This window comes from Conger conger, chromosome 15 (assembly GCF_963514075.1).
Source record: "Conger conger chromosome 15, fConCon1.1, whole genome shotgun sequence".
In the NCBI taxonomy this organism is placed as follows: domain Eukaryota; kingdom Metazoa; phylum Chordata; class Actinopteri; order Anguilliformes; family Congridae; genus Conger; species Conger conger.
This window is the reverse complement of record NC_083774.1, coordinates 40,030,613-40,055,083: the sequence shown is the minus strand read 5'-3', so window position 1 is coordinate 40,055,083 and position 24,471 is coordinate 40,030,613. Positions and strand designations below refer to the sequence as shown.

The window sequence follows — 24,471 nt, the reverse complement described above, 5'->3', positions numbered from 1 at the left end:
ACCCTAGCCCTTAACCCTAGCCCCTAACCCTAGCCCCTAGCCGCTATTGAATGCGGTGTACTGAATGAGGTGTATTGAATGAGGTGTACTGAATGAGGTATATTGAATGAGCCAAAAGTGTTCCTTGTAAAAACGTTCGTAAAAAAATCCCTCAATGGGTTCTCTAACCTTATCATAAATTATACGAAAAGAATCATGGCTGTTGTCTTTGCCAGGGGTGTTTGCATAATGTATTAACCCAGGGTGCCAATCATTATAGAACCTGTTTTTTGGTGATATATATATATATATATATATATATACAGTGGTGTGATTTGTTTGCCCCCTTCCTGATATCTTATTTTTTTGCATGTTTGTCACACTTAAATGTTTCAGATCATCAAACAAATTTAAATATTAGTCAAAGACAACACAAGTAAACACAAAATGCAAAATGAAGGTTATTATTATTAAGGGAGAAAAAAAATCCAAACCTACATGGCCCTGTGTGAAAAAGTGATTGCCCCCCCTGTTAAAACATAACTTAACTGTGGTTTATCAAACCTGAGTTCAATTTCTCTAGCCACACCCAGGCCTGATTACTGCCACACCTGTTCTCAATCAAGAAATCACTTAAATAGGACCTGCCTGACAAAGTGAAGTAGACCAAATGATCCTCAAAAGCTAGACATCATGCCGAGATCTAAAGAAATTCAGGAACAAATGAGAAAGAAAGTAATTGAGATCTCTCAGTCTGGAAAAGGTTATAAAGCCATTTCTAAAGCTTTGGGACTCCAGCGAACCACAGTGAGAGCCATTATCCACAAATGGCGAAAACATGGAACAGTGGTGAACCTTCCCAGGAGTGGCCGGCCGACCAAAATTACCCCAAGAGCGCAGCGACGACTCATCCAAGAGGTCACAAAAGAACTGCAGGCCTCACTTGCCTCAGTTAAGGTCAGTGTTCATGACTCCACCATAAGACAGAGACTGGGCAAAAATGGCCTGCATGGCAGAGTTCCAAGACGAAAACCACTGCTGAGCAAAAAGAACATTAAGGCTCGTCTCAATTTTGCCAGAAAACATATTGATGTTCCCCAAGACTTTTGGGAAAATACTCTGTGGTCTGACGAGACAAAAGTTGAACTTTTTGGAAGGTGTGTGTCCCATTACATCTGGCGTAAAAGTAACACCGCATTTCAGAAAAAGAACATCATACCAACAGTAAAATATGGTGGTGGTAGTGTGATGGTCTGGGGCTGTTTTGCTGCTTCAGGACCTGGAAGACTTGCTTTGATAAATGGAACCATGAATTCTGCTGTCTACCAAAAAATCCTGAAGGAGAATGTCCGGCCATCTGTTCGTGACCTCAAGCTGAAACGAACTTGGGTTCTGCAAAACACACCAGCAAGTCCACCTCTGAATGGCTGAAGAAAAACAAAATGAAGACTTTGGAGTGGCCTAGTCGAAGTCCTGACCTGAGATGCTGTGGCATGACCTTAAAAAGGCGGTTCATGCTCGAAAACCCTCCAATGTGGCTGAATTACAACAATTCTGCAAAGATGAGTGGGCCAAAATTCCTCCACAGCGCTGTAAGAGACTCATTGAAAGTTATCGCAAACGCTTGATTGCAGTTGTTGCTGCTAAGGGTGGCCCAACCAGTTATTAGGTTTAGGGGGCAATCACTTTTTCACACAGGGCCATGTAGGTTTGGATTTTTTCTCCCTTAATAATAAAAACCTTCATTTAAAAACTGCATTTTGTGTTTACTTGTCTTGTCTTTGACTAATATTTAAATTTGTGTGATGATCTGAAACATTTAAGTGTGACAAACATGCAAAAAAATTAGAAATCAGGAAGGGGGCAAACACTTTTTCACACCACTGTATATATATATATATATATATATATATATATATATATTTAAATATTAAAGACTTTTGCTGGTTAGCATTCAGTATCCTCCAGTGGCGGCTGCTGGCCTTTTACCTGGGTGGGGTGCATCATTGAACTGTAATATAACTGGAAGGGAAAAATGGTACTTTTGCCATGGCCCACAGTTTATTCTCTGATTGGCCAACATGATATGTCACGTAAACATGGTCATGTTGTCCCTTTTGCAGATTGTAATGGCTGCCTTTGTACATTGTATACCTAGCAACAATTGCGAATCTATGCTAAATTAGCCAGGAAGATAGCTTTGTTCACTCAGTACAGGTTATCATAAAGTATGTAGATAATACTCACCAGTTTATTTAACCCAATCCACTTCACCCCCTTGTGGTTGAGTGATCAAGAATTTATCGAATACAAAAAACTGCAACGTAATTAAACCGCAAAATTGCGATTCAAGGTTGTTAAAAATACTCTCTGCTAGTGAGAACAGCAACTTAGATGCTTATCAGCCTCTTATTTGCAAAGCTGGGCAATAAAACCCCAGCCTCCCCCTCGCCGTTCTCATGGTTTACAACCCTCACCTCGCAGACTCACCCAATAAAAGGCATATTCTAACAATCAGGCAGCCAGGCATTATGAGCCCCCTTTCCCTGTGTTAGTTCAATGCTAACTTGTGGTCTAATGTGGAAATAATGATATGGTAGCCAGCCTAGGTGGCTAGGTTGCTAGCCTAGGAAGGTGGTTCGCTCGTCCATGCGAGCACTTGCACTGCTCTCTCATTGGCCACTGCCGGTCGCTGTATCATTGGCTTACCACCCCCGGCCCCCTCGCCCACATTGCCAGTCATGGCAGAAAGATCATTTAGTGGTTTAAGGAGGTCCTCATCTTCACTGTAAAAGCACGCCTCCAAGTGTTACCAACCAAACTCAATTTATCCATCTGGTATTCTAGTAAGCATGGCTTTTACATCATGGTCATCAACAGGTGGTTGAAACAATGTGTATACATATGAAATGGTTTTCACTTCTATAAAGGGCTGTTCATAGCCAGGCATGACAGACAGAATTGTTAATATTATAGCTATAGTATCATCCATTCTCCGCCCACTACAAATATTTCAGCAGAAGAGAGCAGCAACAGTAATGACCATCAATTTTCTAACGTAACTGCAAACAAACCTGCTCTCATTGCGATTTATGAGGACCATAGAGAGGTGTAAAACAGACTGTACCTTTAATTCAAGCTTGGAAGATGCATATCTAATGAAATTAAAATGCTAGCCATTACTACAAGCCATAACTGACCTAGGTTATAAGTGCCAGCTCCTAGTTTATATATTTGGAAGTTTAGGCCATGTCCACAGGCTAATTAATCAGGCCGGCTAAATGGAGATGGCTAATGGTCTTCTCCGTTATAGGCAGGTGCTGTAACCCCATAATGTTTCCTGCTGGAGTAATTGAGGTACAATTGGTTATTCTGCATTTTGTTTGCTAGTTCTCGACTTGGAAGCTGTCTGCTACTCAAGTGAAGTGCAACTGAAATATATTTGGTCCCTTATAATGTAATAAATAGAATTAAATGTGAAAGAAAGAAAGATTTAAAATGTGTGTGTGTGTGTGTGTGTGTGTGTGTGTGTGTGTGTGTGTGTGCCAGGATATGGACCTGTAACTCAAAGGTTTGTGATTTGAATACTGTTGGAGCAGCTGCACCTGCAGCCCAGGTAGTTATGCAACCCGAACGACTTGAGTAAACCCCCAGCTTATTAAACCGATCACACGTAAACTATAATCATCGCCCTGCACGGGGGGGTTCCAGTCAGGAAGTAAAGGTTGTGTTAGTGCTGCACCTTTCCTGCTGTAATTTGTGCACTTCAGAACTAAACCCTTCTGTGAATGTAACAGAATGTCAGCACATTGGGCTGCTGAATGGCTCATTAAGCCTCAGATGAGTGTCACAGCTTCAGATCCAGTCCAAACTTCGGAATGAATCCGTGGGTTGAGATTCATTCAGGGGTGAGATTAAGGGGTCTGTACAGGGGGTGAGATTAAGGGGTCTGTACAGAGGGTGAGATTAAGGGGTCTATACAGGGGGTGAGATTAAGGGGTGTGTACAGAGGGTGAGATTAATGGTCTGTACAAGGGGTGAGATTAAGGGGTCTGTACAGGGGGTGAGATTAAGGGGTCTGTACAGGGGGTGAGATTAAGGGGTCTCTCCAGGGGGTGTGATTAAGGGATCTGTACAGAGGGTGAGATTAAGGGGTCTGTACAGGGGGTGTGATTAAGGGGTCTGTATAAGGGGTGAGATTAAGGGGTCTCTCCAGGGGGTGAGATTAAGGGGTCTGTACAGGGGGGTGAGATTAAGCGGTCTGTACAAGGGGTGAGATTAAGTGGTCTGTACAGGGGGTGAGATTAAGCGCTCTGTACAAGGGGTGAGATTAAGGGGTCTGTACAGGGGGTGAGATTAAGGGGTCTGTACAGGGGTGCGATTTAATACATCTCTCTCTCCAGGGATGTGCTCCAGGTGTCCAAGAACATGCAGAAAGAGAAGGAGAGTCTGCTAAAACAACTGGAGCTTCTCAGGTACCTCTGCCTGCTTGTCTGTCTTTCTGTCGCTCTGTCTGTCCAGCTGTATTTGTGTCTCTGTCCATTAGTTTGGCTGTGTCTGTTGGGGTTTCTTTTGACGTATTGAAAGGTATGCCACTGGATATGTTATCCTCGGCAATTAATTTTTCCCCTGTAGGGCGAATTAATCTCCAGTCTTAATCTGAGGAACCGTATATTCTACTGTGCTGAAACACACACTAAGGCACTTTGTGATAAAATACTGAAGCTTCTTTTCTGGAGGATATAGATGGCCTTTGTCTTATCAGTTGAAAGGGTGCACGCATTTTTGATTGGAAGCCGATTCCCTGATAGAGAATGAGTATGTAGGCTGTGCTGATATATATTAATATCCCATCTTTATGAATAATTGATATGCCTCAGGCAAAACTGTGACACTGGTGGCATGGCAGCTGACTCGCCAAACCGGGGTTTGATCCGAATTAATAAATAAATTAAAATAAATAAGTGTGTGTTCATGTGCCTCTGTATGTGAGTTTGTGGGAGTTAGAGCATAGGAGCGCATTGTGAAACTCAATAACTAAAAAAACCTGATGTGCCAAACTGTAGTTGAGTAACATTAGATGAGATCGCTCTGCGTTTTCTCTCTCAGGGAGATGAACCAGCGCATGCGGGATGAGAAGGACGCGCAGCCGACACAGAGGAGGGTTAGTTACAGACGCCCGCCAACCTTCCCACAATGCCACTGTGGACATTCTCACTCTTTCTGGGCACAGCCCTTCTACCCCTTCTAGAAACTTCTGCCTGGGGACTAGCGTCTTTCCCTTACGCAGGGCTGTCATTGTACAAGCTGCTCCAAACCTGCATTTGACCTTTGACCCTTCAAGGCTGTACTGCTCTACTCTGGACATATGTGATGTTCAACTTGACTCTCACCTGGAAATATGTTTCAGTAATTTTCATGAGTGTTCCGGCTGGCCTGCAGTGTCATGGTGCTATTTTAACATGTTCAACTTGAGCAACCAGCTTCTATGTACATCGTCAAAGCCTCTAATCTTCTGAGAAAGAAAGAAATGGTTCTTTCCCTGGTTATGCCATTTAAATTACTGTTTGTGTAGGCCTTGTAGGTCTTGAGTCTTTTTTCCTTGGTCTTAAATGGCCGATGGTCAAGGATGGACAAGAAATCACAAAATGTATTTAACATACAATACTAAATCCTCAAAAAATACAAAATGACCTACAATCAAAATGGAGGAGGCATCGGTTGCTTTGCTGATAGCAGAGGTAGCAAGAAAGGTTTAAAAAAAATACATTATAAAGGAAGTGCATACATGAAAATACATTTCACTAATGGTCATCCAAGCATGTGGATTATGTGATCACCTGGATAGGTGGCTCCACATGAACCAGTCTCTGTGTTCAAGGGTGGAGTTTGAGCGCCCGTTACCTTCTGGGTAAGGCAGGCCGGAGATTCAAGCCAAACACGTCCAGTGACGTCACAGGATGTGTTTGTTTTAAGAAGTTTTGCCCCATATTTAGGAAACGGCTAAACTGACGGTGATTTTATGGCCTACACACATAATTTAGCCATTTAATGCAAATAAGCTCAACTGAAAAAAGTGTGACAGTGCTCCTTTAAGGGATAATGACCAAGGGGCTGGGCTGCAGTTTGAATGCCCTACACAGAGGTAATAAACTCACTGAGGGCAAACTGCATAACACATGGCCCCAAGGTCATTATCCTGCTTATACAATGGCTTAACAACAAAAATCATAATTCTAATATCATTCTCGTATAAAATATATTTATTTCAAGCCTTACTGTATTACTGTTACCTAACTTACTGTACTGTACCAGTGTTACTTAAAGGTACAATAGGTAATTTCGGACTCGTTAGCCTACCTAAGGAATTGTAGCAAAAAACACCCTCAAGCCACAACACTGCTTATATTTCCCACAATCTATCAATATAACGCGTATTATAATGCGTTATTATACAGTTCAGTCTTCTCATGCACTGTTTTGGAAAGCTAACAGAAAATGTTCACCGAACAGCTTACTTTATGAAATGTTGACTTTAGTGATTTAGTGATGCATTGTGATTTACAGTTGTGCACAATTTACTTCAGCCATTTATATAGATTTGAGACCCCAAGGGACACCAGGGTAGGTAGGCTAAACTGCATTTTGCTTCACAGATCATTGGTAGTTCTACATACATTGATCACCATCAGACTTTGCACATTTATGGTTAATGGGTTTATGATTTAGGAAACGCATAGTTTTACATTTGCAAGTATTTAATTGCAGACTACAGGATAGCAACCTAATTTTTGTATTTTCACCTAGATATTTTGTATTTATGTAGCTTGGGTAACAAGGCATGGACAGCTCGGACCAGGATTCCATATTTTACCGGACGGTTGGCAACACAAGGTTAAAGCAAACTACAATTAGCTACTCTACTGTACGGTTGAAGGAAAACATCCCTCGTTCTATGCAAAAAGTCCCTTGTTCTGTGGAAATTTGGCCCTCAGTTGAAGGAAAACATCCTTTGATTTTTGGGAAAAGTCCCTTGGTCTATGGAAAACGTCCTTTGATCTCAGATGTACTTTGTTAGCTGTAGCATGCTAACTGTTGAAAATTTAACCAGCTGATGGTGACTACAACAGTCATCAGATCGAGGGATGTTTTCCTTCAACCGACAGCCATTTTCCATGTGTTGTCTCTGAACTGACGGTCGCTTTCCTGAGATGTCATCTGAGGGCCAACTGCTACAGTCAATCATGAACTACAAGCTGACAATGCTTCAGTTGGCAGTGGCTCAAACATCCCTGTATTGCAAGTATCATATTGTTACATTTGGCTTGCTAACAATTTTCTATGGCTGTTTGTTTGGCAGCTGTGACTAAATTCCTAGCGCAGGCCATTTTGAGTTAAGTGAAAACATACTAAGCTGAGAATTCCAGTAGAAGCTAGACTACTGCTCCCAGTTCATCTCCTGGGGGTTCATCGATTTTGGATATCTCAGCAGTAATTGGTGCTCTAACAAGTCAGTCTAGCTGCTTATACCACGGTCTTGGTGAATACTTGATTCTGATTGGATGCTAGGTGGTAATTATTTTAGTGTAATCGTTCAATGTTTGGCAGGTAGTCCCAATCAAGCCTAATCACGATTTTAAACTAATGTGCTGCCATGGAGAGACCAAAAGCCAGCAGTGTGATACGAGTTAAACAGGTTTTTTATTTTATTGTCATGCCAATAAAGCTATTTGCACTTGTGAAATGGCACCTGATATAACTGCGAGTGTTATATTTGTGAAATACAGTAACATTGCATCGAAGTTAAGCTCTCCAATGTTTTGGTCGATTGCTAACCTTACTTGCTACTTTGTGACGTTCTGAAACGTTTGTTCGTAAATGGACAACTCAATTAGCTGTAAATGTTGGCTAAATTGTGTGACGTTTGTATGATGTGTGGCCCAATACAATTTTGGTGTTTGAAAACGTTGCTGTGAAATTGCGAACAGGCAGTTCCGACAGCTGAGTAAATAATTTAACGTGGATCGAGAATTACGAATAAGAAGTTGCAAATAAGAAACCAATTTAAGCAGTTTTAAACGTTGGATTTATATATATAAATAATCATAACCAGACTTAACCATCTGTTGAGCCTCTCTTTAGCAGAACGTAACTAACATATGTAACCACGGCAACATGCTGAAACAGCCACCTTAACGGCTTGACGTAGTTAGAGCCAGCAAAAAAAGTTTTATTTAGAGGGTGAATTGGCAGTATCTTGGTATTGTATAATTGGAATAATCCTCTGTTTCGCGTCGGGTGGTTCCACGCCTCCGCATCGTGCGTTAAAACCATGTAATGACCACCTCGTGGATTATTCCTGACATAGCGGATTAGACGGGCTGTTGGCTTGACGATGAGCCCTGGGAGGTGATTCTCTGCTGAGGTGATTTCAATCAGGTTTCTTCAGGAGACAGTGGACAGAAGAACTGGACAAAAGTGAAATTTCAATGTGAAAAGTATAGTCTTTTCTTATAAACCCTTGTTGAATTTGACAGCTTTTTTTTGTGCAGTTATTTTGCCAGTGGTGGGAAACATGTTGGAGATGAATTGGGTAATCATAAAAAGAGAACACAGTGGTGTCCTCTTCAGGGTGCTGTGCAAGATTCTGACATTTTTTATGAAGTCACTGCTACAGCTGCAGGCTGCACATGTATCTTTCGCTGTAATGTTTCACTCTGTTCCAATAAGAATGAACCAGGAAAATAAAAATAAGGCAGAACATCTGGTTGGGGCAAAAACCAGCAAACACCCACACTGGAGTTGGGCTCATCCAAATTACAAGTCAATATGCCTCGATTCAGTCATAGTCCACTAAGTAAGGTGCAGCTTTTTAGTAACATGGAGTTCACTGAATATTTTTCTCTGTGGATTTGCATTTAAACACAAGCTGCCAGTTTCTGTCTTGGCAAAACCAGCTTATGAATCTCTCCTTCAGGTCAATGGTGTACCGTTCAAGATGTCTGACAAATGAAAGCAAAACATGAAAACTTGAATTTAGACAGATGGCGGAATTTATATGTGAAAGGTCAATAGTGCATCATAATGATCAATATTGGTCTTGTTTTACCTGGTTCTTATCTGCATGTGTCCTTAAAGTGTGACTATTGATTGTTTTTTGTAGTGATTTAGTCCATCAAAAACTAGGTGTGGTTAATTATGTAATAGTACACAAGGAGGAGTGCCTTACCGTGGGATATTGTCACTGTGGTGCTGCGTTCGCAGGCATGGGCCGAAGGCCTGCGAGTTAATGGTATCTGAGATACAGTGAATCAACTGAACGTAAACATAGCGGTTTGGTTTTGGTTATTGTGAGATAATGTCACTCCTTTGAATGTCTCTCAGCCAATCACAATGCGAGGTCAGAACTAACTGCTGTATAATACTAGTCAATGACACTAATTTGCAATATCTGGAATAACCCACAATGCACCTGTACATATGCTACTGAATGAATGTTCACTGAATGTTAATATGTTTGAATATCATTATTATGAACACTTGTATCATCTGTATAATCAAAGCCAGTTGCAGTTAGTATTTTTCAGGCCTTAATTCTGCCTGAAGTCAATTATTTCTGACGCCCTAGGCCAGCGCTACTCAACTGCACACCTGGCGGGCTGCAGTGTCTGTAGGTATTTACTCCGACCATGCGCTACCCTGCCTGATTTCAATAATTATTTGGTTCACATAATAAGCTCATGAGTGAAACCAGGTGGTGTAGCACAAATGCCTGCAGATACTGCAGCCTGCAGGACATGGAGTTGGGTAACACTGCCCTCATCTTACCTTGTTTAAAATAAGAGTAGGTAATAGAAATGCTCCTGTGTTTTGGGTGAGCTAGATTGCCCTCTTGTGTGAGTTTAAGTCATTGCATGCACAGGTTGTCATGTGACTGCTGCTATGGTTCACGTGTCAAAGTGCCTTATCCCCCAAGTATGCCCTCCCGCATCTGCATATTATATACTTTATTCCCCCCAAATTGTAGAAAAGCAATGCTTACATAAAAAAATTACACAAATTGTTAGTGTTTTTGTTGCAAGGTAAAGAGCTTCATACAGGCTTAATACACAAACACACTCAATGGCCTCTGCGCTCTTTGGCTGAAACAGAAACACAATCACATTAATAAACACTCTCAGAAAATCCAGATCTGACCTTTCTTTCTCATTCCAGAATATCTGGAATATGTTTATGAATGATCAAATGCTTTTATCTTTAACATTTGAACAACAGTATGAACAATTTCCCATTCATTCTTACTGGTCTGTAAAACCATGAATGTGACAATGAGTGTATCATTTTGGACATGTGTGTGCATGTACATTGCATGCTATTTTTATTTGTATGTGAATATTATTTGTTTTGCTAGTGTGTACACATTATTTTGTTAGTGGGTGATTTACTAGTGTTTGGTACTTAGTCCACAGCAATGATAATCTTTGAGGAGATCAAATGTATTTTTGTCTCAAAATCTGCATTTGTAGCCTGATGTGATTGTAGGCTAGTGATCAAAAAGTTGTGGAGCTTCAATCTGTAGACAAATAAAAGAACTTGATTGAACATTCCTGATGCTCTGTGTCTCCTCATTGCATCTGCCTGCACATGCACATTCATAGTTGATAATGAATCCAAAGACAAATAAAATAACAAATCAAACCTGCAGGAATGCAGAATTTGGTTTTGCATGGATGATCTAAAATAAGTAGGTCTTGTCAGGTGACCTAATCCATATACTCAAGCTATTCAGAGAAAAAACAAGAGCCAGGAATAACCAGCTCTCAGTTGGATCCTAAAGTTTAGTGGGTTTAGAAACTTACAAACTTCTAAGATTATTTTCTGGAAGTACCAAACAATCATAAAACAATTCGTCATATACACTCAGTGAGCACTATATTAGGTATTTATTAGACTTATTTTTTAGACTTATTAAGGCTGTAGCCTATCCACTTAGAGGTTTGATGTGAGAGATGCTCTTCTGCATACCACTGTTGTAGTCTGTGGTTATTTGAGTTACTGTCACCTTCCTGTCAGCTACAAACAAGTCTGGCCCTTGTCCTCTGACCTCTCTCATTAACAACGCGTTTCTGCCCGCAAAACTACTGCTCTCTGAATGTTTTTTGTTTTTTGCACCATTCTCTGCGAACTCTAGACTGTTGTGTGTGAAAATCCAAAGAGATCAGCAGTTTCTGAGATAATCAAACCACCCTGTTTGGCATCAACAATCATTCCACAGTCAAAGTCTTAGATCACATTTTCCCCATTCTGATGGTTGATGTGAACATTAACTGAAGCCCCTGACCCGTATCTGCATGATGCTTCTGCTGCCACGCGTTTGGCTGATTAGATAATCACTTGAATAAGTAGGTGTGCAGGTGTTCCTAATAAAGTGCTCAGTGAGTGTATCTAGTCATAAACGATTTAAGGTGTTTTGTGTACCATGTGTCAAAGACTTTCTGTGATTAATTTTTAATTTTTAATTTTTTTACAAGTAAAAGATTGATGATATGCTGGCATTAGAAACAGGTTAGTGCTTAATTAGTTTGACCAAATATGGACAACTTTCCACCGACTGATGCTTGCTACCTTTTAACAGAGGTGTATTAGCTTTACTTTAAGCCTGTGGGAGACCTCAGGAATCTTCTGGAATCAACAGATGAAAAAATACCACAGGCTTATCGAAAACCAACACAGGTGAAGGTTTTTAACCACTCTAACATTCCTATGTAATGATCTATTGATAAACATGTACCCAGATTATGTTAGACTAACCCAGAATTGATTGACAGTTAGCTTGTTATGTTTTCAGATTTCAGTTTCAAGACACTTTGTAAAAACTACAAGTGCTGGACACACACAGTCATGATATCTATGTAGAACAGTGTGTCTGTAAGTGTGCACTTGTACAATGTCTAGCATAACTGACACACATCCATCTCTCTGTTTTTCTATTAGGCTCCTAAAATTCGGAAGCCCTTGCAGAAGCAAGGGTCAATAATAGGAAACTACTTAATGGAAGACAAGGCAATGAAGAGGTTTGTTTTTCATGCACATCATGTTATTCGTATGAAAGTATGAAGTGCAAGATTCTGACAGAGAGGAGTATGTTTTGTGTCACTGGGACATTCCCTGGATATCTGGAATAGGATTTTAGTAATCAGATATGATTAAATATCAAAATTGGGTATTTCAAAACTAGATGCTGTGATCCTGATCCTAAAAATTGGGTATAAGGATTTTGCAATCCAGTTTGAATCTAGATCAAATCCACTTAAGGTGGAGATTAGGATAGTTCTTATTACAAAAATCAGGATAATCTTGATCCCACTGAAAGAATAGATTCAAAATGGATTCATGTGGGACACATAACACATCATTAATCAATTGTTTTATCCAGTGATTGCACGTGAATTAACACAAACCCTTACAAAACAGCATCCATTCTTAATGGACAATAGAATATTTTCAAGAAGAACAGACAGCTCTAAAAGTGGTCTAAAGAAAGCCTTAAAGTTGTAAATGCTTTGGCATGTTATTTGAAAATATATTCTATTGTCAATTATACAATAATTGGCTAGTGGGTAGATGCAAAAACAAGAATATCATAGGTCTTCATCAGAAAATGCTATGCCAGAATCCAGATGGACAGTCAAGGACACACTGTAGTGAACCATTTTTTTAATTAGGATCGATTGATCAGTAAAGACATTATGCTCTCAAAACAGTTGTGTTTGGAAAAAATGTTTTGTTATCTTTTTTGTATGTTTGTTTCTGATTTTTCTAATTATGCAAACTAATAAGACTGACATTGACCCATGTATTGTGTACTACTGCAGATGAACAGGACTAATAAGCCAACTGAATTACACATTTTCATTACACATGTTTGGAAATATATTTGTCTGAATGAAATGTTGCATTGTTGTGACAGATAAAGACATATCCAAAGACTACAAATCTATATTCTGTAATCCTGATCTTGTGGTATCTGTATCAGAATGATCCTATCTGATTCCTGGGGCAGCCTGCAGCCTAGTGGTTTAGGTATATGACTGTGTTGATACCCAGTGTAGCCATAATAAGATCCGCACAGCTGACCCCCCATTGCTCCAGGGGGGATTGTCTCCTGCTTAGTCTATGAGTTGGTTTGGATAAGTGTCAGCTAAATAACATGTAATGTAGTGGTTAAAGAAAAGGGACATTTAAAAATGGATTCAGGTTTTTCCTCACACACATTACATTACATTATTGGCATTTGGCAGACGCTCTTATCCAGAAGGACATACAGTTGATTAGACTAAGCAGGAGACAATCCTCCCCTGGAGCAATGCAGGGTTAAGGGCCTTGCTCAAGGGCCCAACGGCTGTGCAGATCTTATTGTGGCTACACCTGGATTCAAACCACCGACCTTGTGTTTCCCAGTCATTTACCTTAACCACTACGCTACAGGCCACCCCACACACTGAAAGACATGTATGTCAGATACACTCCTGCCGTTGCCCTTGACCAAGGCACTGGCCTCAGAACTGGAGTTGGTGATACGCAGTGCTCTTTCGATAAATGCAAACACTCTGGTGTTTAATAAATGCAAGGGTTGTTTTTCATTCTGACACTTTCCGTGCGGAACACAGTGGCCACAGAGTGAAATGCAATAGTGTCCTGCTCCCTGGTTTATGCAGACAGCTCAGTGGACAGGGCGATCATGCCTTAGAGGAAGTGGTGTCGGAGCCTGACAGGAAGAAGCACGCAGCCAATGAGGGCGGGGATGAAACTGATGGACAGCAGGAAGAGGCGTGCCAGGGACAGGAAAACGCTGTGCGAAGGTCATCTTTTGGCCAGCCTGTGGGCACTGATGTAAGTTTTGCAGCCCTATTAAAATGCCTGTGAAGGATTTTGAAGCATCAGTCAGATATGGCCATAGCCAAAAGCTGCATAATGACACTGTAATGATGAAGAAAATATCAAATTCAACAATCATTATTATCAGTGTTCTGACTGCCCAAGTCCTCTATACACTGAAAGAGGGACTGGATGATAAAACCTTTTATGATCCAACCTGGCTGTAGTCTTCACAAGAAGAGACATGCTGGCACATGTTCAAGGATGCTTTACTATAGCATCAATTGCAAAAGTAAAAGTAAAAAGTAAACACAAACAAGGGCATTTGAAATCTATTCTAAAGCCCTGTGTATTAATATTAGAGAAAGAGCATGAGTGCATCTCTCCTGTCCTGTCTCTCCCACAGTCCCGTGCCATGCTGAGCTGTCCCCAACGCATCTTTAAGGTTGTGTTCCTGGGGAACTCTGGGGTGGGCAAGACCTCCTTCATCCACCGGTACTGCAGGGGGCACTTTCCCACTCACCTGAATGCTACTGTGGGTGAGTCTCTCCCCATTCACCTGAACACTACTGTGTGTGAGTCTCTCCCCACACACCTGAACACTACTGTGTGTGAGTCTCTCCCCACACACCTGAACTCTACTGTGGGTGAGTCCCCACACACCTGAACACTACTGTGGGTCTCTCTCCACACACCTGAACACTAGTGTGGGTCTCCCTCCACACACCTGAACACTACTGTGGGTCTCTCTCCACACACCTGAACACTATTGTGGGTCTCCCTCCACACACCTGAACACTACTGTGGGTCTCTCTCCACACACCTGAACACTATTGTGGGTCTCCCTCCACACACCTGAACACTACTGTGGGTGAGTCCCCACACACCTGAACACTATTGTGGGTCTCTCTCCACACACCTGAACACTATTGTGGGTCTCTCTCCACACACCTGAACTCTACTGTGGGTCTCTCTCCACACACCTGAACACTATTGTGGGTCTCCCTCCACACACCTGAACTCTACTGTGGGTGAGTCCCCACACACCTGAACACTACTGTGGGTCTCTCTCCCCACACACCTGAACACTAGTGTGGGTCTCCCTCCACACACCTGAACACTACTGTGGGTCTCTCTCCACACACCTGAACACTACTGTGGGTCTCTCTCCACACACCTGAACACTACTGTGGGTGAGTCCCCACACACCTGAACACTACTGTGGGTGAGTCCCCACACACCTGAACACTACTGTGGGTGAGTCAGAAAGAAATGATTAAGCAACCGACTGCGTTCCTGATTTACAGTCAGGTCCATAAATATTGGGACATCGACACAATTCTCCTCTTTTTGGCTCTATACACCACCACAATGGATATGAAACAAACAAGATATGCTTTAACTGCAGACTTTCAGTTTTAATTTGAGGGTATTTACATCCAAATCAGGTGAACGGTGTAGGAATTACAACAGTTTGTATATGTGCCTCCCACTTTTTAAGGGACCTAAAGTAATGGGACAAACTAACAATCATAAATCAAACTTTCACTTTTTAATACTTGGTTGCAAATCCTTTGCAGTCAATTACAAGTCTGGAACGCATCACCAGACGTTGGGTTTCATCCCCGGTGATGCTCTGCCAGGCCTCTACTGCAACCATCTTCAGTTCCTGCTTGTTCTTGGGGCATTTTCCCTTCAGTTTTGTCTTCAGCAAGTGAAAAGTATTAAAAAGTGAAAGTTTGATTTATGATTGTTAGTTTGTCCCATTACTTTTGGTCCCTTAAAAAGTGGGAGGCACATATACAAACAGTTGTAATTCCTACACCGTTCACCTGATTTGGATGTAAAGCTGAAAGTCTGCAGTCTGCAGTTAAAGCACATCTTGTTCGTTTCATTTCAAATCCACTGTGGTGGTGTATAGAGCCAAAAAGATGAGAATTGTGTCGATGTCCCAATATTTATGGACCTGACTGTATGTGTGTTGCAGGTTTATATTTCCAGGGTTAATGGCTTTTCCTGATTGCAGGTATAGATTTCCAGGTGCGCACCGTGATGCTGGACTCCACCCCTATCGCCCTGCAGCTGTGGGACACTGCAGGACAAGAGAGGTTAGCTCCACCCCTTAATGTACCCTGTGCTCACACATATTACACATATTTACTTCATACAGCAGTGCCACTTTGTTCTGCAATGGTAGTTGTGCATCAACAACACAAACTTTAGCTTTAACTTTAACTGATGACTTACATTTCCAACTTACATGATGAAACACACCATAAACTAGCAAATACTCTGGCCCATCCTATTCATAGTGTAGGATGTTTTAGCAGGGATCTTAAATTCTGGCACTCAGATACAAATATCTAGGTTTCTTTTTTCCCTGGTATGTGATTATAAGTTACAGTTGGCTAATGTTAACAGCAAAATGACAAAACACTAATAGAATAACTGCTTACTGGGCTGAGCGAGTACTGCGTTACTCGTATCCGCTTCCATATCTGTTAAACCATTTAATTATTCTTACCCGTAATCCGTTACTCATACTCAGAAGTGTGCCTGACATAACCCGTAAGTGGTGTCGTTTAAACAGTCCCCTGTACTACATTGCGATTTGCAGTGAAGCACAACAACTTCAGTTTTGCACTCTGTTATGCAGGTAAATCTCTATTAAATCTTTATCTGGTTAATCATAACATCAATTAAAAACTGAAACCGTCTATATAAAAAAAAAAGGTGTGTACATGCGTGAACAAATTTACAAGGAACACTTTTGGCTGAGCCACCTGCCCGTTCGTATCAGAACAACTATCCATTACATTACATTATCCGCGTTGCCGTCACACTTGCCTGTTTAAGTAACACACACCCACGTTTTCCTAAAGCACTTTACTCTTAAGCAACACATCCATCATAGTTTGTGACATAAAATAATGCAGACAAAAATCAGTCAAACAACATACCGTAAATCACAAACACTTGTGTGACCCGCGACCACACTCCTGTCAAGATCCTCCGACCGCTAACTCTCACACCAATCTGTGACAGAGGTAATACACCTCATTCAATACACTGGGCTCACATGGATTATCGGTATGTTTCAATATAAGTAAGGTTGGAACAAAACTGCGCCATACCTTGCTATCGGGTGACGTCTATCCATCACCCACACTACAGTACAGTCAGCCTAAGCTAGCCGACTAGGCTACCAACCACTAAGGTTACAATACACAGGCTTATTTCAATTCAGCTACTTCACCATCTTAGAAGCTAAAAATGCATTAATTGACATGATCATTAAAACGCTGTGCTTACGAGTACGATTGATTTCCAACCCTGAACGTAGAATGCGTCCGAAAGCAAAGTAAGTCTGACCCAGGTAGAAAGCTCACTCCATACAAAGTGCTGCCGTTCATGCTTTGAAATATTTGGGCCATGTCTAAATAATACACGTATCATTAGCAACCCAGAAGATGCACCTGATAAGGTTTGGTCAGGAACACCCAGTGACTATAGCTCCTACCAGAGGTGCATTCAAGGCAAACTATGACTGCAGCAAACAGTCACTGTGGAACTATTCTAAATGAACATTCAATTTAGTTCAACACCAACGCATTTTGAATGCAAATGGATGCAAATCATATCTAAAAATGCCAGCTTGCTGATTTGGATTTGATTCTGCAGCCATTTCTGTTCGTGTCGCACTACCTTTGCAAATTGTTTGCTAACTTTGGTGGCAAACAGAAAAAAGTGAATATGTACGCTAAGGTTTGCGAACTTGAACGCACCCCTGATCACAATATGACAAGATACTAGTTAAGTTGTTATATCCTTAATCTACGATTGGCACAAGTTCACACAACACTCTCCTGACATGCATCAGAGAGAAGTGAGAAAAATAGCTGCAGGCAGTAATTTTTACTAATCTAAGGGGGAGGAACCAGGGAGGAACTGGCCTATCAGGAAACAGTGTTAACTTTGTTAAGCATTCATCAATGATGTACAACGACGGCAGCCAATATAAAAAATAAAGCAGGCTAATTCTCCGATCATGGATACTGAATCCAATTACTCGTACAGCATTTGTATTCAGAAAAAAGTACTCTGAAACAAATACTCAGCTCACCCCTACTGCTTACCATAGCAGCAACTACAGAAATGTTGTCCTTCACAAAGGTCGGACATTTCACAATGCGATGTATTTATAGCGCAAGATGTAGGAGAAAGAGTTAATAATTCCAACCAAAATTTTCCTCCTTTCGTTTTAATCCAGGTAGTCAGGAAAGTCAGGAAATTGTCTGAAACAGTACATAAGCACCCTAGAAGGCCCAAGCTGGCTAGATCCTGGGGTTCCTGTGTCATGGCTTCTTCCCCCTCACCCCCCCTCCCTCCTCGTCAGGTTCCACAGTGTTACCCAGCAGTACTTCCGCAAGGTGGATGGAATCCTGGCCATGTATGATATCACAACATACTTCTCCTTCACGGCAGTGCGTGAGTGGCTGGACTCACTGCAGGTGAGTGAGAGTGAACTCTACAGCACTCTGTGTGCTTCAGCTGAGAATGAGTGTTAGCTCTACAGCGCTGTGTGTGCTTTAGCTGAGAATGAGCGTTAGCTCTACAGCGCTCTGCTCTGTGTGCTTCAGCTGAGAATGAGCGTTAGCTCTACAGCGCTCTGTGTGCTTCAGCTGAGAATGAGCGTTAGCTCTACAGCGCTCTGTGTGTGTGCTTCAGCTGAGAATGAGCGTTAGCTCTACAGCGCTCTGTGTGCTTCAGCTGAGAATGAGCGTTAGCTCTACAGCGCTCTGTGTGTGTGCTTCAGCTGAGAATGAGCGTTAGCTCTACAGCGCTCTGTGTGCTTCAGCTGAGAATGAGCGTTAGCTCTACAGCGCTCTGTGTGTGTGCTTCAGCTGAGAATGAGCGTTAGCTCTACAGCGCTCTGTGTGCTTCAGCTGAGAATGAGCGTTAGCTCTACAGCGCTCTGTGTCTGCTTCAGCTGAGAATGAGCGTTAGCTCTAGAGCGCTCTGTCTGCTTCAGCTGAGAATGAGCGTTAGCTCTACAGCGCTCTGTCTGCTTCAGCTGAGAATGAGCGTTAGCTCTAGAGCGCTCTGTGTGCTTCAGCTGAGAATGAGCTCTATGGCGTAAGGTTTCAGAACATTTCCAAAAATGAATGTCAAATACTGTAAGGTCTGGGTGTAGTGAACATCTAAAGATAGACTTCACAATTATTTACTATTTAGACTTGGGAAAATCCCACTTGCTTAAACAAAACTGAACTGATTAAGAAAAAAATGAGTAGTTCTTAAAATACTATATCCAAAATTCAAAACTTGCTTCAATTGTTACAATTTTATAACTGTAACTATTAAAATGTATACCGAACACTAGTAGTAAGAGTTCCAGCTTAGTGGGAGTTAATTGTGATATTCTCTCACATATCTCTTCATATCGTTAATTGGGGAAATAAAGAGTAAGGAAAATCTACTTCAAATACATCTCAAAATATTAATAAATCGGCAACATTTTACAATCTCTACAGCCTTCTTGATGTACTTTTACACGGCTGATGTAGTCAATTAATTCACGTAAACAACTACATTAGTTAATCCCAATTCATATTGGAATGAAAAAAACATGTATTTGTTAATGGTTAATTAATTATTAAGTTTAAGTATTAAGTATATACTATGGTTTGCTAATGTTTAAATATTAATTTAACTAATACATTAATTAGTAGTTAACAAATACATTAACTAATGAAGGTCATGCTTAATTAATGTATTTGTACATCGATTAATTCATGTTAAGAACTACATTAGTTCATGCAAATTCATGTAACCTGATTGTAAAGTATGACCAATAAATCATTTATACAAACGACCATGTTCTAGCCTGGAATGCCCTGGCTCAGGCTGCTTTTCAGGAGTTGAGGGCGGAGTAGCAAATCACCAGCTCTGGTGAGCTTTTTTGCCTCTTTCCATTACTTTCTCTCACTAAGCTCATTAATGCCATTCTTCTGTTCAGTCTGTCGGTCTGCCTTCCATTTCTCCCTCTCTTTCAGAAGGTATTTTTGCCTTTTTCAGGGTCAGCATCAAAACGTACCCTATATCACCCTATTACTCCACTTAGAGCCGGAGCAATTCCCTGAAAAATACATTTGAGTTTTTCAAGGAGTAACATGATGGTTGAATGTGACACTTGTCAGTTGTCTTTAGGCAATAATAAAACAAATGTGCATACTTAAAAAATATATATATATTTTTCAGTCATTTAAATATATTTGAAAAGTTATTTTTCTAAGCCTAAATTTCCCACTATAAACGTTCACCCAATCTGACTGGGCATCGCAATGAGAACTGTTAATTAGCTATTGACAGGCCTTGCCCTCACTTTCCGCACATTGATGTTTGTCACCACAGCTACCTCCATGTTACACGCTCATCTAGAGAAGGACAGACCCACGCTGCAGCAACAACCGTACAGCAACAACCGTACAACATCAACCATACAACATCATCCTTACAGCAACAACCATACAACATCATCCATACAGCAACAACCATACAACATCAACCATACATGATCCTTACAGCAACAACCATACAACATCATCCTTACAGCAACAATCAAACAAACATCATCCTTACAGCAACAACCATACAACATCATCTGTACAGCAACAACCATACAACATCATCCGTACAGCAACAACCATACAACATCAACCATACAGCAACAACCATACAACATCATCCTTACAGCAACAACCATACAGCATCAACCGTACAGCAACAACCATACAACATCAACCATGCAATATCATCCTTACAGCAGCAACCATACAACATCATCCGTACAGCAACAACCATACAACATCAACCATACAGCAACAACCATACAACATCAACCATACATCATCATCCTTACAGCATCAACCATACATTTGCACAAGCTAGCTAACTTGGTATGATCGATAGCTAAGGTAAGGACGCTGACATATCCAGTAATATTTTTTGCTAGCTAGCTAGCTAGCCAAGTTAAGATAAAAGCACAACTATGATGCCCTTATGAATGCAAACTAGCTAGCTAACGTTATCGATAACGTCACCTTATGAAAGCAAACTCGCTATCTAGCTAACATTAATATAACCAGAAATAACATATAACATACATATGTGTATACGGTACTGTGCAGAAGTCTTAGGCACCCCTAGAATTTATTATATATATGTTTTGTTTTTGTTTTTTTTCTGAATATTCATTTTCCAAAAGATTTAATTTTCCAAAGATATTTTTGTATTTAATCAAAAAGTAACATATTACTGTAAGCAATTGACTACTTTTTACATAAAAACTTAATCAAGGCTGTCTGAGATCAGAAGCAAGGACCCAACCAAAGTCAGCAGAAGAACTGTGGCAAGTTCTCCAACATGCTTGGAACAACCTCCCTGCTGATTGTCTTATAGAACTGCAGGACAGCCTTGGCTATTTCAGAGAAGTGATACAGTTTTAACGCCGAAGGGTGGTCACAAAAATATTGATTTGATTCAGTTTTTAACTATTCTGCCAAATTACTAAAATGTAATGTAAAATGTATAGTACGTTTATTTAACACCTTTCATTGAATTATTTGTGAAAGAATCTTATTTGTGCAGAATGTTATACAGGTGCCTAAGACTTTTGCACAGTACTGTATGTGTGTGTATATATATCAGTGGAGGCTCCTCCATAGAGGTGGAGGAGGCCTGGCCTCCCCAATAATTTGAGAGAAGAGAGAGATTTAAAAAAAACAATAAATATATTTATTTTATTTATTTATTTTAACAAAAAACATATTTTTTATTTTTGATATTCATATTATTTTAGTTTTGTTCATAAATCTAAATTTTCCCATGGCTAAAACCCAATATTGCAATTGTAAAGCAACAGGCCAGATTTCCCTATCAGTTTGTATTAAGGGAGGCCAGGCCTCCCCTAGGAAATTAGCTTTTCATAGAAGTCAATGTAATGCATTTTTTTTCATGCCAATATGTGATTGGCCAGATCACTGAAAATGGGTGGGCAACGGAGGCCTGGCCTCACCATGCATTGTGTCCAGGGCTGAAAGATTGACATTTTGTTCGTCCAATCACATGCTACTGGTTCATTTGGAATCAACTATCCTTTCCTTTCCTATTCAACACAGAAGCCATTTTGAGAATTCGCTAGTCACTTCAGTCAAACAAACACATAGTGGCTACGCGTGTCCTATCAACTTGTGCTTTTCAGGAAATTTAGAGAACACCCCTAGCTATCATCCCTGGAGTTTATAGCTCATTTGGCCAAACACTTTTGCTTAAAACTACCTCGGAAGTCGGCGAGATTCTAGCGCAATTTGAGATCTTGGGCTGGACATATGCAGATTCCAGATACTAGGGAGTGAGAATGACATTCAATAGGTCATGTTAGACACCATTTGGGATTTATTGAACAGTTTTATTTTTAATGTAGTCCATTTCGTTTTATTACAAGTCAATTTAATAATCTTCCATATCAAATTACTGAATTGTTGCTCTGTGAGGAAATTCACTCTAAATACGAATAGAGTGCTGCCCTCTAGTGGATAACGTTAACGTTAGATAAAGCCAACTGGAACCATATTTTTACATATTTTATATTAAATATATTGAATAAAACTACATATGATAAAGAAAGTGTTATCTTATCTTTTTTATATGCTAAATTTGATTAAATTGGTGATTACATGTTGAAGCTGTAGAAGAATGAAAAATGTAAGCTAAACAAAATTGTTTTTAACTACATAATTAAAATTCCTGCCTTTTACACATGTTCACTTGGCATTTATATTACATCCAAATGTCATTTCTCAGCTTAATTATCAGGCAGGCTCATAGACTTACAGCAATGTCATTTCTTCAGGAAGGCACAAGGCTAAGCTCTGCACAATGAATTTCATCAGCCAGAACTTTCTGACTGTAGCTTACACTCCAAATAGTATGCCTTTGGCCAGCACAAAGACAGATAAGAGAACAGGGAACATTCCATCGCGAGTGAAGTGAGCAAGCGGAAAAAAATGGCCTCCTCAATTCTGGAAGTCACCAGCCTCCACTGATATATATGTATATATTCATAAATGTTTACCCAATTATAATACAACTTGAGAAATCCATTGTTGTGTAAACTTGAGACACGAGAGGCACGTTGTGCTGACACTGAGCGCTGTTGTGCTGACTCAGGGACGTGTCTCTGAGGATGCGGTGTTGCTGCTGGTCGGTAACAAGGCCGAGGTCTCGGAGGGGAGCGAGCGGGAGGTGACTGCCAGAGAGGGACGCCGCCTGGCGGAGGTGAGGTCACGGGCGTCCTTGTGTACAACCGGGTTTGGCTGAGGTTACAGTTTCAGAATGTTTATTTGTTCATTTAAAATGTAAAATAAAGGCCTGGAATTAGTTTCCCCCACTGGAGAGAAAAACACTGGCATGTTAGTCAACACAGAAAGTACTAATGGCTTTGAAGTACGTTATTTAATTTGTATTGCATTGCAAGAGCCTTGATTGAGATGAGCATTATTCTGTCATCTAAATGCCTGTCAAAATGGCAAAATGTCCAACAGCTTTTCTAAATCTGTCATAAAGCAATGTCTCACAATGTGCTGTGTGTGTTGTTATGTTTTATGTTGTGTGGCTGTTCTGTGTTGTGTTATGTTGTATGTTGAATGGTTGTTTTTCTTTGTGCTTTGTTATGTTGTGTTTTGCGGCTGTTTTCATTTGTTTTGTCTTTTGTTGTGCGTTGCGTGGTTGTTTTGGGTTGTGTTGTATTATGGTGGGTGTTGCGTGGTTGTTTTGGGTTGTGTTGTATTATGTTGTGTGGCTGCTTTGGGTTGTGTTGTGTATTGCATTGCTGTTTTTGGTTGTGTTTTGCTTGGCTGTTTTGGGTTGTGTTGTATGTTGTGTGTTGTGTGTCGCATGGCTGTGTTGTGTTGTGTACATGTGTGCATGGATAAGCAGGAGTACCAGGCGGTGTTCTATGAGTGCAGTGCTAAGACTGGGTTTAACGTTGAGGAGCCGATGACACACCTGGCAAGGTCAGTCTGCCTCCATTTTGACTCCCACACACTGTCAGTGAGCTACAGTGTAACAGCAGTAATTTATCATCCTACCTTTCTCACTGTGCTTTACCAAGGAACACTCGCCCTATGATGCAATCACACAAACAATTGTTTTAAGTCATCATTTTGAGTTTCCCTAACTGAGAGACATATGTTGTCGAAATATGCAACATAAAAGCACGGAACAATCTCTCTCTCTCTTTAAAATAAATGCAGATGAAGCTTTATTGGCATGACTAAATAATTAAAAATAACAATATTACAAACATGAATAAAAACAATTAATAACAAAAATGAATGATGCAAAAGCATTGCATAAAAAATAAAAATGAACACTCACAAAAATGCAACAATTTTCGCAAAAAAAACAAAAAAAAACTATTGAAAGCATTTAGTAATTAACTACAATATTTTCAAGTAACACATTTTACCTTTTATCTGAGTGGTTATTCTCTCATATTCTCACATTACATTCTCTTGCGCAGAACACACCAAAGTTTGTGTCATTATGGGG

The 24,471-nt window shown here is 40.5% G+C and overlaps 1 protein-coding gene across 1 annotated transcript in view; it reads left to right on the top strand.

Annotated features, from left to right (window-relative positions):
* cracr2b (calcium release activated channel regulator 2B) overlaps nt 1-24,471 on the top strand; it is a 51,834-nt gene that overhangs the window by 26,976 nt on the left and 387 nt on the right. Inside the window, exons 11-19 of the mRNA XM_061222272.1 lie at nt 4,383-4,454; nt 5,089-5,143; nt 11,974-12,053; nt 13,698-13,872; nt 14,264-14,396; nt 15,884-15,965; nt 18,254-18,368; nt 23,089-23,196; nt 23,857-23,933. Coding sequence (XP_061078256.1) covers nt 4,383-4,454; nt 5,089-5,143; nt 11,974-12,053; nt 13,698-13,872; nt 14,264-14,396; nt 15,884-15,965; nt 18,254-18,368; nt 23,089-23,196; nt 23,857-23,933 — 897 coding nt within the window. The remainder of the gene's footprint in view (nt 1-4,382; nt 4,455-5,088; nt 5,144-11,973; nt 12,054-13,697; nt 13,873-14,263; nt 14,397-15,883; nt 15,966-18,253; nt 18,369-23,088; nt 23,197-23,856; nt 23,934-24,471) is intronic.